This window comes from Triturus cristatus, chromosome 10, assembly GCF_964204655.1.
Source record: "Triturus cristatus chromosome 10, aTriCri1.1, whole genome shotgun sequence".
NCBI classification, from domain to species: domain Eukaryota; kingdom Metazoa; phylum Chordata; class Amphibia; order Caudata; family Salamandridae; genus Triturus; species Triturus cristatus.
This window is the reverse complement of record NC_140593.1, coordinates 804,136,085-804,152,713: the sequence shown is the minus strand read 5'-3', so window position 1 is coordinate 804,152,713 and position 16,629 is coordinate 804,136,085. Positions and strand designations below refer to the sequence as shown.

At 42.1% G+C, this 16,629-nt stretch overlaps 1 protein-coding gene across 3 annotated transcripts in view; it reads left to right on the top strand.

The window, feature by feature from the left end:
* MAPK8IP3 (mitogen-activated protein kinase 8 interacting protein 3) overlaps nt 1-16,629 on the top strand; it is a 597,532-nt gene that overhangs the window by 384,118 nt on the left and 196,785 nt on the right. For all 3 annotated transcript variants that reach the window (XM_085628367.1, XM_085628364.1, XM_085628366.1), the window contains 2 exons: nt 11,388-11,543; nt 11,835-12,000. In XM_085628367.1, coding sequence (XP_085484493.1) covers nt 11,388-11,543; nt 11,835-12,000 — 322 coding nt within the window. The remainder of the gene's footprint in view (nt 1-11,387; nt 11,544-11,834; nt 12,001-16,629) is intronic.

Genomic DNA, 16,629 nt, shown 5'->3' with positions numbered 1-16,629 from the left:
GTTTGGCTTTCATTTCCCCATTTTGCGAAACAGACACCACTAGCTGCGTGTCATCAGCGTGGGACACGAGCAGCAGACCATGACTTTTTATTAATCTGGCTAGAGGGGCCACGTATATGTTAAACATGGTCGAAGACAGGGCCAAGCCCCGGGGGACTCCACCAGGGAGAGTAAACAGTTCTGACCGAAGTACCTCCCAATGAATTATTTGATCCCTGGATGACAAGAATGATGTTAGAAGGGCCAGAGCTTTACCACTAATACCAACGGCCTGCAGCCTTCGTATTAATACCGCATGATTTACGGTATCGAAGGCTGCTGTAAGGTCAAGCAGTATCAGGGCGGCCCTACCACCTCCATCCATCACCTTAAGGATCTCCTCTGTCGCCATGATCACGGCTGACTCCGTGGAGTGCCGAGATCTAAAGCCATGCTGAGTGGAATCAAGGATGTTATGTAGATCCAAATAGGTCGTCAACTCAGAATTCATGGCTTTCTCCAAGATTTTGGAGGGTAGAGGTAGACAGGAGATCGAGCGGTAGTTTTTAGCCTCTAGGGGGTCAAGCGTGTTTTTTTTAAAGAAAGGTCGAATACAGGCCTTTTTCCAACACAAAGGGAAGACCCCTGATCTAGTGACTTGGTTTAATAGTGGGGTCAAGTATGAACAAATCTCCTCCGGCACCAGATGTAGGATGTGTGGGGGACAAGGATCAAGTGGTGACCTTGATTTAGTTTCCAGCAATAAATCTACCACTTTCTCTTCACTTAAAGCGGAGAACTGAGTTAGGCTGCAATGGAACGTCTCCTCTTCCTGACCCTCAAGATGGTTTCTCCCCCTCACTTCAGAAGTATTCAGGAGTTCATTATAGATGGTCTGAACTTTGTTCTGGAAGAAGACTGCCAATTTGTCCACAAAAGTTTGGTCCGGAACAAAAACAGTATCTCCAAATGCGTTCCTTATGTCTGCATTTAATTTTAAATTGTTTAAGCTCGACCGAATACCAGGGAGATGACACTTGCCTTCTCCTAGCCTGCTTAGTCACTTCCGGTGCCAGTTTATTTACTGCCTGGTTAATCCGTTGTCAAAGTTAATTGCTGCCTCGTTCGAGTCCATAGAGGTTGGGGGCTTCTCCTTCAGAGCTATTATCAAGTCTTGTTGTTGTATTGTTTTCCAAGGACGTAATTTGACCAAAGGGGGTCTATTCCTTCAACAGTAGTTTGTGTCTAAGATCGTAACAGTGAAGTGAACTGACCAAAGTAGAGGTCGTGTACTCTTCACTTCAATAAGTTAATTATTTGTGAAGATCCCGTCCAATGTATGGCCTGCTAGATGTATAGGTTCCCGGACAATTTGAGTCAGCCCGAAACTGGCTAAATTGTCAGTCAGTCCTATTGTGTCAGAATTGTTATCAACTTCCAGGTGAAAGTTAAAATCACCTAACACCGTAAAGGAGTCAGTATTTAAGCAGGATTCCAGATGAGTCTGAAGGGAGGTGATAAAAGAGGATCTGGCCCCCGGTGGTCTTTAAATCAGTAGCCCCGGGAAGAGTTCACAGTTATTGTTTTTAACACTAAATGACATTGCTTCGGCATCTAATGATTGTTCTGGCACAGTTTTCACCATGTAGCAGGATCGATAAATTAACGCAATCCCACCGCTCCTTGTCCCTACCCTATCAATATTCGCAACAAAGTAACCAGCCGGTACTACAACATTCCAGTCGGGATCACTTGTTTCATTAGCCCAGGTTTCGGTAAGAAAAACCAGGTCTGAGTTTTCTACTAAAATCAAGCACTCTAGAACATGTTTATGTTTGTTCATTGACCTAACGTTGATTAAGAAGCAGCTGTTAGATTTAAGATTCTTATCAAAGATGACTTGTGTTAGGACACAGGATTGAGAAACCCTACTATCCTGGGTGGCATTATTGTGCTTATTATTGTGAGGCAAACTCCCTTCCCTATTCCTGTGCATGTAGTTCATACCTAAATTCAGGGTCACCAGGCCACATATATTGCAGTGCCTAGGGTTATTGTGTGTTTTATCCAGCTCTAGCTTAGGTTGCGGGCACTCACCAGGGTTGAGCCTGATAAGTTCACTTCTTGAGTAAACATACCTTGAAAAACGAGCAGGGGTTTTGGCGCTGTCCGCGCTCCGGGCGCCGACAGGTGCAGACGGGTGCAGACGGGCTTGCCTTTGGCACGCCATTGGCATGCCCGCTGTGCGGTCGCGGCATCCAGTGTTTTGTAGGCAGTGGTGGAAAGGGGCCAGGCAAGAAACTAGAGCTCTGACTTCCAAGCGGATCCACTCTAACAGGCGGGCACCGCAGTCAGCGCGAGCAGTTATCAAGTAAGTTAAAATAGCACAAGTTAAATTAGCACACAATCAGGTTAAAATCACAAAATCTTAAAAATGAGGCAACTCGGATATTCCAAGCACTCTAATCAGCGCTGTACACACAAATCACATAACGGACCTGCACAACATCTGTGTGTGGTGTCTAGGGTCTAACCCTAACTCCCATCCTGTAACAAGCACTCTCTTCTGCTCCTGAAGGAGATCATAGAGTGGTTGGTCAAGCTATACATTACAAAACTCAATTTAAGAGGTCATACCCATGTTGGATCAATTTCCTCAGTTAAGATGGAAGCAAAACACAATGCTTCTAAGAAGGAGCACTAAAAAACACCATACACAAGACTACTACATCCATAGGATCTGAATCAGTCTTCTTTCTCTAAATCTATTCCAGTCCCGAAAAAGATTCTAGGCTGGTCTTGGATCCAAAGCTCGTTACAGCCTTCAGTGAAGCCATGTTAGATATCATTAATATGATGACACCTCGCTCTGGTCTGCTTTCTGGCCCGAAGCAGCCTTTGAGAACTCCATTTGCAGTTACACCTGGTGGTATTGTCCTTCATGCCAGCTGACCCCAAAGGAAATCTGCCAAATCTGCATTCAGTCACCTTTGCTCCCTTTCATAAGGCCTTGTCAGTTGTCATCCAAACATCACCGCCAATGGCTCTGATGACATTGATTCTGAACCTGCTGACAAGAGGGTCCAAACCCTCTTTTGTAAGAATCTACTTGATGCCATGCTATACCATAACGACGCCTGCTCTGTTTTAAAAATTATTCTCTTGGTAGTTCCACTACCATGAAGCCAGACATTTACCAGAAAATATGCAATTTTTGAGAATTTGACACAGTTCAGATTCCTCAGATGGTCCCACATGATGATGAGGATGATGAGTAGGCAAATAATTTACTCTCTCCTCATTACACTAATGCTGGCCTTAACATATTTTATAGAATGACAGTGGTCTTGATACTTCGCCGTAGTTGTATCTGGATTCTGCAAATGTTTCTCTCACTGAGTAGAATGCATAGTGTTACAGTGGTAATTTGAAGAGCTGCAGAAGTATTGGAACTTAGCTTCTAAATTGGTAGGGGTAAGAAGCAGTGCATTGATGATCAGCTGTTTTAGACTCACTGGTACAAAGAAAGGAAAAGTGGTTCCAACGTGAACTTTGTCCTGCTGAATTGGCCTCTGCACCAAAATATGTCATGCTTTTGCCAAAATGGTTCCACTAGAAGACCTCAGAGCTCATTCCTCTATAGCAAAGGCTGTAACAATGACTCTAGCAAGGGATGTTCCAGTTTTGGATAACTGCTAAGGCACTATCTGGACTTCCATCTATGCTTTCACCAGATATTACTGCACTTAATCCTAGGTCTGTCAGAAAAGTAATTTGGACCATTCATTCCACAGACGTACTTGTGTATGTCCTCTCATCAGGCCCACCACCTATTGGGTAGAAAAGGCTTTAGTACTGATTTGTAAGATGAAGAATCTGGAGGTAGATGTATCCATCAGAAAAGTAAGTTATATATCTTCAATAACAATGTTTTGAGTGGATACTCCACCTACCCCAGAGATGCCTTACTGCCCACCCACCTCTGCATTCTGTGGAGTGGACTTTCAGGAAGTTAGTAAAATCCCAAGTTGGATTTTGCTCACTGCATGTATAACTCCAGTTGTTGTCTCTGCATCTGAGGGTGTAGAAAAAGAAGGAAAACTGCTTTCACTGTGCAAGCATGTTCTTGTACTCTGTGTGGGCATGTGTGGGGCAAAACATAGTCATGATGGAGGCTGATGGTGCCACATGCAGACACATGGAAGTAATTAGTGCATTTTCCAGATCTAGTGTGGCACATGGGATGATTCAAAATATTAGGATGTTGCAGATATATAGGGTATCCACCATACGATCTACAGATAATATTTCCAACAATATTGACATATTTGTCAAAAGGTGGTAAAAGAAACAGTGGAAGAAGTTTAAGTTGAGTCTCAGTATACTCTTTTTATTCTGTGTTTTTTTTGTTACTTTAAGTGGCAAACTCTGTTACTATTGGGTGAAGGCTGACTCTGATGGCTGACATGCATTTGCATAATGCACTTTTTTTTTTAAAAAAACTGTTTTTATTGATAGCATTGCTTCACTTGACATCTTATAGCTTTATCATGTGCATCCTTACGGTTTAATACTATACATTGATGTGCTAAATCTCCGCAACATATCACTTCATAATATATTTGCAACACCCTTTCATTTTATCTTAGCCATGAATATCACCCAATGAACAATTAGAACATAAACATCCGCCCCTCCCCGGCAGATATCGGCATCACCTTTTACATTTCGTGTGGGTGTTCAGGTCGGATGACTAAACTAATTTAAGTTATTTTACGTGTGAGGGGGGCATGCTGCTTTCTGTGCTGGGTACCTGTAAATCTTGTGTGGATGACTGAGTGTTGTACCCTTGTTACTCTGGGTTGCTGCCACTGTCACCGTCACATTTGTCCCCAATCCACCAGGTCGCTCTCAACATTTCCGTCCGTTCGTACTGCTCTGAGGCTGCATTCTTCCGCCACACCCCACTCACGCACATCAGCTTTCTATTTGTTCAATAAGGGTGGTGTGGAAAGAATCCAGTATATCGCAATCCATCTTTTTGCCAGGAACAGGCCCATCATCAGGAACTTATGGCGTATCCTAGTCCCCTTTTTCTGTGTTGGGAGAATACCCAGCAAGTACTGCTTTACAGAGACATCTATGTGTACTGCTGTTGCTGCACAGAGGGTCTGTACCACCTGGTGCCAGTATGATTGCAAATGTATACAGCTTCAGGTCATGTGTAAAAAAGTGGCAGGGTCGACGCCACATCTTGGGCAGCACAACGTGGCCCCCAGTGTGAACCGTGCTCGATGCTGCGGGGTTACATATGTACGATGTAAATAGTGGGATTGGATCAGCTTAAACCGAGCATTACTTGTCGCTTCAGCCACCTGTGCTAGCTCTCTTTTCCATTCCCCATCTGTCAGTGGAGTAGGTAATTTTTCCTCCCATTTCCCCCTAATGGCCGACAGGTCAGTCACTCTGTCTTCTTTCATCGCTATGTATAAGCGCAAGATCAAGCCTCTGCAAGAGCCCGGGTCCAGGAGCGTCAATAGGATATTGGCTCCTCTGGGAATGTGGTCCATATATCCCTGACCGTAAACGAGACCTTTAAGTACTGCAGGCAATGGCCTGCCTGTACCTGGAACCAATTTTGTGCCTCCTCAAAGGTGAGGATGGTCCCATTTTGTTATAAATCCACCATTGAGCTGCATATTGTAGTAAGCCCTCTAGATAGTACAGCCTGAGGTCAGGTAGCCCCAGGCCTCCCGCATTCATGTTTTGCTTAAGTATTTCTAGCTTGACTCTACTTCGACCCCCAGCCCATACCAATGAAATCAAAAGACTATTTAATGTATCAAACGTTGGTTTTTGAATTCTACAGAAGGAATTCTGCAGGACATATATACAGCAGGGCAGTACCACCATTTTCGATATAGCCACTCTTCCCATGATCGAGAGGAGGAGTTTGTTACAGAATTGTATGGACGCTTTTATTCCATTAAGGACCTTGCCCATATTGAGGTCGAACTGAGCCGCAGACTGGTGCGCTACCTGAATACCCAGGTATCTAAAATGTCTGTGTTTCCAGTCCAATGCCACATCGGGAAGGTCCTGGGGGTTCCCTCGTGCAAAGGCTTCCAACGGGAATAGTATTGTTTTCTGTGGAATAATTCTGAGACTCAAGACTGCCCCGAAGGAGTCTAGCACCATCTGTATGTCAAACACTCAGACTCTGCAATCTCAATCCATTTTCATAGTTGCACAATTCCTTTCTATGTGATCTCGCACCCTACAATAATATCCCAGTGCTGAAATATTCATAGGGCTCACACAAAGCTTCAGTGTACTCACTGACCTGCTGCCCTGCACAATGCATTGTTATCCTCTGAATGGGGTAGTTACCATGTTCTCTGGAGACACTTGATCCTGACTTCTATCATCCTCTAGCATACCATATAGGATCTGGATCCCTGTTCTGACTTGCATTATGAACAAGTGTGCAAATCCTGAGACATCAACACAGCCTCTACAATATGCCTAGCCTTGTTTGTTTCATGCTCTAGTATTAGAACATCTGTAGTGCTCCAAAAATGCATGTGTATCTTGACTTAAGGCCTTTGAAGACTATGCGGCCCAGAAGGCAGTGAAGAGTTCTCACACACATATTTAGAAATGCTGTAGATCTGTATACAATGGTTCTGTTGGGTATGCACAATAATTTCTTTGTAACAACAATTCAATTTTCTGAGTAGTTATTATGCACTTCTTCAAAACATTAAATGGCATAAGGAACACACACACAGGACACACATAAAAGATCGACAACAATTATATGGGGTAATGTGTTATTTATATAAATTGCAACATTTATATATACCCACAAGTCGATACAAAGGCTGTCAACAAAATGTGAAAATACAAGGTGATACGTGATTAAGTGACATATTGTGCTCAGTGATAAAGGTGTATTATGTACAAGGTGATTCGAATATGTACAAGGGAAAGAGGGGGCCAGAGTACACATGACTATGCTGCTATATCCAAGTTTGTTTGTTTGCAAGCAAAGCCTTGAACTGTACCGGAAAATTTTGTCAACGTTTCAACCCAAATATATGCACTATTGATTAGTCAATGCGGGTCTTCATCAGGACTAGGGGGAGGAGTTAGGACAGCCTGCAAAAAAGACAGGGAATTAGGGGTGTCACTGTAATGTGTGTTACAAGAACTCACCAATGATCGTCCTATGATTGGTGAGAGTAAGGTGGAGGTGACTCACCTATGGTTTAATCAGAATGAATCCTAATTGGTAAATCCGTGTTGGAATGTTGAGGTCGGGTCAGCGTGATCACCACCCAATCAAGTTAATTCTGAAAATAAACAGGGTGTGAAGATTGATTTAGCTCATAATTCAATCTATAAGTAGCGGCCCAAGTGTAAATGCTCTACATAGACAGTACCCTAATAAAAGTAGAGACTCACCAAATAATGCTGGCACGCAACAGTGGGTGAAATCTTAAACACCGCTTCTTGGAAATTTCATAAGCGTGAGGGTGAAGACGAAGGATCAGGTAAATTCATGATGGTTCTGAAAGAAATTAATAAACGGGGTGTGGAGATTGAGTTAACCCTTACATCAATCTATAAGCAGCGGCCCATACGTCATTGCCCTGTCTAAACAGTCCCCTATTGAAAGCTGAGACTCACCAAATGATGCTGGCAAAGTAAAAGCGGGTGTAATCTTAACCAGCCCTTCTTGGAATTTTCATAAGTGTGAGGGCGAGGACGAAGGATCGGGTAAGTTCTGTGGGCATGTAGAGAAGGGAGGGGGATTAGGATTCATCCCGTAACTATAGCAAAGCTCATATTGCGAGGCAAACACCCCTTACGTCAAGCGCTTACCTAACGTGATATCCTTTGTGAGTTGTTTTACTTCTAGAGGGCGATGACAGGCAAACGTACTGTCCAACGCACTGCGGAAAGTCAGCCGGTTACTGTGAGTGTGGCAAGCCCCAGATAAAACTGCTAGAGCGTGGGAACGTTTGCGTGCACATTGCACTGCGGCATGCAGCAGCTGGATGTTGGCGTGCCTGGTTGCCAAGTAACCAGACCTCATAGCTGTGACAAGTGTTCGTCGAGCTACGGCATGCGGCAGGAATATGCTCCGTGGGCCGGTTGGCCAAGTAGCCGAGAATATAGATTTATGGTTGGAAGGCCAATGGCAGTTCCATGAGAAAGCTCGTGAATGAAGCCGTTCTGAGTTTGATCAATGTGTAGTGTGTATATTGACGTACAAACATTAATTTACACTAGATAATAGATTACAAGGCCACAAAATCGGAATGGAAAATTGTTCACCGTTTTACATGAAAAACCACACTTGGTGAAATATCATGACCACCTCAAAATGAAAAATCAACAGTCCGGACATTTATACATAATTTGGCATGTTGAATCAGGCACAAAGACACCACATAATGATCATTGGTTCAATAACATAGACCGCTACACAAATTTTCAAAATTATATATGCTGATCTTTTGCTACTAAGTAGACACTCATATTTCCTGATTAATGTAAAAACCGTTATGTAGAACCCATCGGGTTGACAATTAAATAAAATCAATGAGCTAGTTGGAATGTGACGTATATATCAAACACTGATTTGGTTTTAACAACAGAAATGCACGTCAGGGCTTTGCAATAGATGTAAGGTCACATCCCAGAGAAAGTTAAAACAGATTAAAACTTGTGTGCACATTATTACAAGTAGATGCCGGCGAGCAGACAATGCATTTAAGTAAATGGCAAGGTAATATAAACAGTTAAAATGATTCATCGAGTCAAAAAAACACAACCTTGTGTAGTTCTTATTTTATGCAATCAACTCATATATTAAGTGGTAGCACACTACAGGTGCCAGTTCTGAAAAACACTTAGATGAGCAGAACAGGTTGGACTTCGTATACGGCGAACAGCTAAACATTACAGTAGGTCCATCTGTCTCGCGGTCTCTTCAAGCTCGTTCAATCCCACCATTACAGTGTTGCGGGCTTTGCAATAGATGTAAGGTCACATCCCAGAGAAAGTTAAAACAGATTAAAACTTGTGTGCACATTATTACAAGTAGATGCCGGCGAGCGAACAATGCATTTAAGTAAATGGCAAGGTAATATAAACAGTTAAAATGATTAATCGAGTCAAAAAAACACAACCTTGTGTAGTTCTTATTATATGCAATCAACTCATATATTAAGTGGTAGCACACTACAGGTGCCAGTTCTGAAAAACACTTAGATGAGCAGAACAGGTTGGACTTCGTATATGGCGAACAACTAAACATTACAGTAGGCCCATCTGTCTCGAGGTCTCTTCAAGCTCGTTCAATCCCACCATTACAGTGTTGAGGGAATGGATCCACCTACATTCCTTGCGATTTAGGGCCATAGATACAGAACCTCCTCTCTGGTGTGGACAGATTTTCTCAATTACCCACCATCTTATGCTTTCCGGGGGATGGTTGTGTGCCATGGAGAGATCAACTAAAAGGGCTCCCTGTACCTTGCACCTGTTTTGTTTATAATGTATACCCAGGTTCTGAGGGACACAGGGTCGCCCCATTGTTTTTTGTATTTAGTAGATCTGTATACAGCAGGATTGATCTTAGTACTCGGATTATTTGAACATAGTGTGAAATATTTTATTATAACTCTGTAATGGTTGTTGGAATCAATATTCATAAATTCGAAAGTCTCACAATATCAACTAAAAATGTTTTCTTGAAACATTTATGTTTGGTTCCTAGTAGTCTTGGAAAAAGATTGAATTTCAGTATTGAGAGCAGGTTGAGAACAATTCTTCAGATTGTTCGTCTCAACACGTGTTGTGAGCAGCAAGCTACAGGCTGAAGCGTGTATCACCCAAATTGCCAGGTTTAGCCTTGGCCTTTGTCAGATCTTTCTTCACTTTCAGAGTTACATTATTACCAATCAGTTGCAATGCTATCTGTTGTTGATGATAAGTTGCAGTCTATATAAAGATTGCAGTTGTATCTGTATTTCACCTTGGCATAACACCTGTCTCTTCCTGCATCAGGTCAACTGTGTAAACAGTCAATTGCCTTTTTGCTTAGGCTCTTCAACGCAATGGGCCTATAAGCATCTGAGGTTGCTTATGGGTTCTGTTGAGGGTGTCCAAAGTGCTGTCTAACCTACACCTTTTCTATCTTTTGTGTCCTCTAACTTTAATTGGGGGTTGGGTACCCAGAACTATGGTGAGCCTTCACCTTCAAAGATGGAGAAGCCTCTCAAATCCAAGAGACAGCAATGGGACCCCAAAGGTGCACAGTTGGAGCATGTGTGAGTGGGACTGCAAATGAGACCTGTGTGTACGTGTGCCCCCTTTGTGATGGGAGGGATGAATGTTCTCTCTTTTGTGGAGTTATTTCATCTACCGTAAATTCTTGGATTGAGAGAAAGTCATCCAAAATCATTTCCACTGCAAAATAATGTTTAATAACACTTTGTGTTGCACAACAGAACTATCTTGCTACTCTAAGCTTAAGGAGGCAGAGCGTTTATTTTAATAACACTTGTTTTATTTCTATGCACTTGAGGTTTTATCTTGGACCCTGTTGGTAAACTGTGTCTAGGTTGCATTTGGTTTATCTTTATCCATTAAGAAACATTGTTACAGAACTGGCCATAATACTGAACATGAAAAACTACGGGCCTTATTTAGAATTTAGAGGACAGAACACCCTGACAAAATTTCACAGATATTGTGTCCACCATATTACAAGTTCCATAGGTAATGATGCACTTGTAATATGGTGAGCGGAACATCTGCCATGTTTGTGACGGAGTAACCATTCAGAAAAAGAATAGCTAAGACCCTAAGTCTTGTAAGCACTTGATACAACTTCAAGATAACGATACTCGATTTGGTCGAGTAGGCCTGGCATGTGAGTTTCCAAAAATATCTGATCTGACTTTTGGTGTTGACATCCTCACATTGTACTGGTTCATAATCTGTCTGAAGAATTGAAAACTGAAAAGGGGCCAATGTAAAAGTAACAGAAACGTACTCACCGGTAATAATGATTTTGGTAGTTGTCTGATGCAAGCTCCTGCTCCCAAACTGAGCTGAGTCAATGCCCCTTTTCAATGCATTGGAGATTAAATAGGAAGACCAAATCAGTATACAGAACGTAAGACAGGATGTGATCAGAGACATTCTGGTGTGGTGCAGCATTTATCCATCTTCTCCTGCATTTCTAATTTTATTCTGTAGCATAGGTTTGTCAGAGTTGTTAGCCAATGGGAATTAAAATACCATAACAGTGTAAAACGTAAGTAGCTCAGTATGAGAAGCAGTTATACATCTAATCCACTTTTCTCCAATTTGTTTATTCTATCTGATAGCTTTGGTGTGCAGCAGGGGTCGACTTGACTGGGTGGAGACCTCTTGAAGAGGATTTGAGTAATGGACTGAAGTCATCTGGACGGGACCCTTTGACATGTGACAGAGAGGTAGAAGGGGAGAGCAAAAGTAACCACACTTCACCGGAAAAGAAAAAGGTAACTACATTTTTTAGGCTTCTCTTCCTGCCTTTGTCCAAAAGATTACAAATTCTTTGTTGAACTGCTTGTCCTTATGTTTCTCCCTCTGGTCATAGAGCCCATCCATCTCTGCCCTTTTTAGCAGGCATTATCTATAGATTCATTCAGTATTGCCTTGATACACTTATCCGTCTTATTCTTGAGCCTCCCTGAGCTAGCTTACCCAACTTCTTGCCTGATTTGGTCTACTTTTCTCATTGTTGATGACCCTTGTTTTCCTCACACATTTCCTGTCTTCATCTCCCTCAGACAAAGGAACTACATGAGATGGATGCTACCTCCAGCCGAGTATGGATACTCACCAGTACACTCTCAACCAGCAAAGTTGTGATCATTGACGCCAACCAGCCTGGCACAGTGGTGGACCAGTTCACTGTCTGCAATGCACATGTGCTCTGCATCTCTAGCATCCCAGGTGAGTAAGAATGAGCTTCCCATTTATGAGAACATAATGTATGACTTCTTACTATTAAAGAAACACTGTACTGAACAATTTCATAAACATTTCAATCAATCAAGGATTTGTAAAGTGCAGCAAATTACCTGTGAGGGTCTCAAGGCGCTGGAATTGTTGCTTGCTTTGAGGTGATCTGTTTATATGAACAGCCAGGTCTTGAGACCTTTCCTGAATTGCTGGAGAGATGGGGTGGTCCTGAGGTGCAGTTGAAGGTTGTTCCAAGCTTTGGCCGCAAGGTGTGAGAAGGAGCATCCTCTGCTGTTGCTACGGTCGATCCTGGGGGTGTCTGCGGGATAGCGGGAGGCGGATCATATGCGTCTGGTCGTTTGGTGGAAGGTCATACATTTGTTGATGTAAGCTGGTCCTTCGTTGTACAGGGCTTTTTGGGTCATCATCTTGAACTGGCATCTCTTCTGGATCGGGAGCCAGTGTAGCTTCTTGAGGTGGGGTGTGATTTGAGTTAATCTGGGGAGGTCAAGGATGAGTCGGGCTGCTGAGTTTTGCATTGTCTGTAGTCTCTTCAGGAGGCATGTGGTGATTCCTATGTAAAGTGAGTTCCCTTAGTCCAGCCTATTAGTGATGATGGCCTGTGTTACGGTCCTTCTGATGTTGACTGGGAGCCATCTGAAGACTTGCAGAGCATTCGTAGGGTGTGGAAGCAGGCGATCAGACCAAAGAAAATCGGTACTGAACTCTATTTTGTGTTCCAAAAGTTTAGTGGTATTACTGGGGAGGGAGTATTATTTAACTTTTCTGGATTATTTCTACATTATGGGCTGTTAGCCACCCTGAAGCAAAACTTTCATAATCCTGCTAGTCTCATTGCTTCAGGAAAATGTCACCAAACGGATACCTTCACACTATAGATGGCTTTTCAACACATTAAGAAAGATATGAAACAAATACTTTGTTTTCAAACAATTGAACCTGTGTCATGGCAAAGAATAAAGATTAAATAGGTATTGAAAAACATTTGAGATCTAAAAGTAACCCTGAAAGCAATGACGAAGAAACTAAATAGGCAAGTCAGTGTTTATGAAGCTTTTTTGATAGTTCTTTAGCTTTACAGTTCAGAGCATGCGTGCTGTAAATCTGGGTACAATTTTAAAACGATACTGGAATTGATGCATTGTGTTTGATGCCTGTAGGGAAACGAGAAACCAGTGGTTCCACTGGTGCCTACCCTGGCTAATGTTGGTTATAGAGACTGGGTACAACTGTGTTAGAAAGCACAGGGGCGTATACTCTAGTGCCTTGCTCAATCACCTCCTGTATCCTCTACCTATATCCTCTATCTGTTTGGGGCACCAATATGAAAAGCCTGCACCAAAGGTTCTTTACTTCACACCCGATCTAGTTCACCATTAGGTGTAGATTGGACACAGCCAACTTATTGAGTTCATATTCCTACCAATTGTTTTCTTACAGGCTAGAACACTAGACACATGTACTGCTGACCTTTAAATTCTGAAGCCACGTGGAATTTAATTGCGTTTTCTAGAGTGTGGGGTCTTTCTCTGAATTCACATGCTTGCACATTCTTGTTTTCAGCTGGAGGATCCTCAAAAAATCTTTCTCTATTTCTTTTGTAGCATTTACAAATGATAAAGAGGAAGTACCTAAAAAAGACCTCAGTGATGTCCAGTGGAGTCCCTTACTGTTCTTCCTAAGCATTATCCAAGTTGATCCACTATTATGATAAGGGATTCTAAATTCACACTTGGGATTTAGCTCCTGTTCACCATTATAGACATTTAATTTTTCTCTGTTGTGGTATGTCTACTGTGTGTCTGGATCAGTAGAATGTTGCATTTGTTTTAGAGTTAATATGGATTCTGGTCATACATTGGTCATACTTTGGATTGTTCTTATTCTCCCTTTCCTAATCTTGGATAGAAAAATGTACCATATAGACTCATATCTATCTTGATGGACTGTAGCCGGTATTTTGGCACAGTAAGAGTATTGAATGTGGGGTTGTGGCTGCACTCGACGACCATCCTCTCTGACCACTTGTGCGAACCAGATGCCTGTCTGGAATCTTTTAGACCGCTTTGTGGCTTTCTATAATGCAGACCACAGAATACTTCTAACTACAGCAGGAGTGGAGAGCATTGCCCTTAAACAGTGTTGTTTGTTTTTGAAAGAGTGCTGTAAGACATTATTTTGCCCCTTTTTTCATTTATAGACCAACACCAGCAAATGCAAGGGTTTGCAGAGCAGTTCCTTGTTTTTCAACCATAATAGTCTGAATAAATAAAACTGTACAATCCTAACAGGACTTTACATTCAAGATCTCACTATATTCTGTCACTACATTGTTTCAGTAAAGAACAGATGGGGGGACATTCTTTTTCTGTTCTGACTCCATACTTGTGGAACTCATTACCTATCATCTTAAGGAACTTGTTGAGCAAGCTCTGCCTCGCAGAAAGGCCTTGGAGACATACTTCTTTGTAATTGAGTCTAATAGATGCCGACTATCCCCTACTGCCAAAAGCCTCCAGGAGAATGCTTTGCTGAAAAATAAAATCGCATCAGACAATGTGTTACACTTATTTCCTGGAGCTAGATTGTGCCTTCTTTAAGTCCTATGCTATTGCAGCAGTAGAGAACTAATTTGGAAATGGCAATTGTTGCTTGGACGTTCAAAGCATGCCCGGGGTAGAGTAGGTCGGTGTTGTTACTAGTGAAGATGTTTTTTCTTCTAAACATAGCGGTCTAACAGAAAAGAAAGTATATGAAATCTGCAGTTCTGTTCATGATTCTTTTCTAGAGTCATTGCTACTGTGTTTATGCAGAAGTGCACAGCAATGTAGTTACCCTTTTCAGATTTTTTCCTGGAACAAATTGTTCAACATTTGCTAATGTGCAAGAGCCTGTAAATTAGAAAATGTAAGTAGCTAGGTAATTTGCTTTCCCATATCACTTTCCCAGCCAGTTCTGGCACTGCATAGTGATGCCAAGGCCCTACCTTTCCCAGTCCATGTCTCGTGTGCCCTGCTGGCCTGCCAAAATTTCCTAGTAAGTGCTAGATCAATTGCCTTCCTTGCCTCCAGAGTCTAGTAGAGCAATAACAGTGGCTGCCTTCTTTTGTGACAGAACTTGATAACAGTGCCTTATAATACTAACTTAACATGTCATCATCAGATTTGTTGCATTCTTCAAAAGGAAGAAAATACAACTATTTTTCTCTGCAAAAAAATAACAATTCTGACCTTCCACCTTCTTTGCATAAGGCAGCCCTCTGACGTTGCATACATGAAATTGTGCAGCAGGTTGGATGCAGGCACCTCCCCTAAGTGTGTTTTTTAAGAGAAGGTTCTATGAAGGGTGAAGTCAGCTTGGAAAGAAAAATGATGTCCTCATTAGAGAGCCAGGAAAAGAATTGGACCAGGAGTTGGTGTAGTACTGTTAAGGAATCTATAGCGCATTACAGGGGCATAGGGAACCCCCCACCTTGAGCAGCCAGGGTTACATTGACTAGTGAAATGAGTCCCACGAAACATCAACTATTTGCTTATGGGCCTATTTTGTCTCCGGATCTGGTGACAAAGGGCTCATAAATAATAGTGCTAAGCAATAAATGACAGAGGGATGTAGGAGGTGGACAGACATGCACAGCAAAGGAAAGGTGAAAGAAAAATAATGAAATTGCAAAAATAGGGAAAACAAAGTAAGCATTAGTGGTAGGCAGGAAAAGAAAAGAAATGCAAAAGAAGACAACTAGAAAGAGGAAAGAAAAAATGGGAAGAGAAATGAAGGCTAAATTAAGGAAATCCAAAAGGAAATAAAGAAGAAAAGGTGAAATGTGGGATCGAAGGGTAAAAAGATTGATAGATGGAAGGGTAAGAGGATGAATCAAAGAGCAGAAGGGTTGGTTGAGTGAATGAGAGAAGGATGAGGAATGAGAAGAAGGGAAAAGTAAAAGGATGCATGGATGAAAGTATGGATAGACAGATATGTGGACATATTGATGGATGTATATATGAATGGATGAATAAAGGGTGAAGACAACTCTCCTAAGGAGGATAGGGTATGTTTGCCTCATGTGCTCAGTGTGAGGAGAGGTTTGGTTCATATGGGCGTATTTGTCTTAACTGATGTTGCCGCTGGGCCTTGTGGGTGTGCATCGAACGTTGCTTCTGGAATGTTCCGGTGGCCATTTTGTCTTCACGCCGTGAAGCACTTGCTTTTTCCTTTGATTTCCAAACTGTCACAAAATGGTTCTCTTTCCCACAGCCTTTACATATCTGTCCAATGGCGGGACATTTGCTTTCATGTGGAAACGAAAATCCACATATAAAACACTTCTTTTTACGTGTAGACATTACCTTGTCTTCTTCAGTCTTTTGCTTCAGCGTACTTTTTAAACTCATGACTGATTCATTCCTAGCACCTCCGGTCTCTGTGTCAGCAGCATGTCTATCAGCATGCTACTGAGCTCTGGCAGCCATTAACACTCGCTCTAGACTAAGAGTTTCTCTCAGCATTTAACGTCTGAATGAATCTGACAAGCATTCATCAATAATTCAAAGACGTATAGCTTCTTCGTCAATAAATTAATTGAACTTACAGTGTTTGATG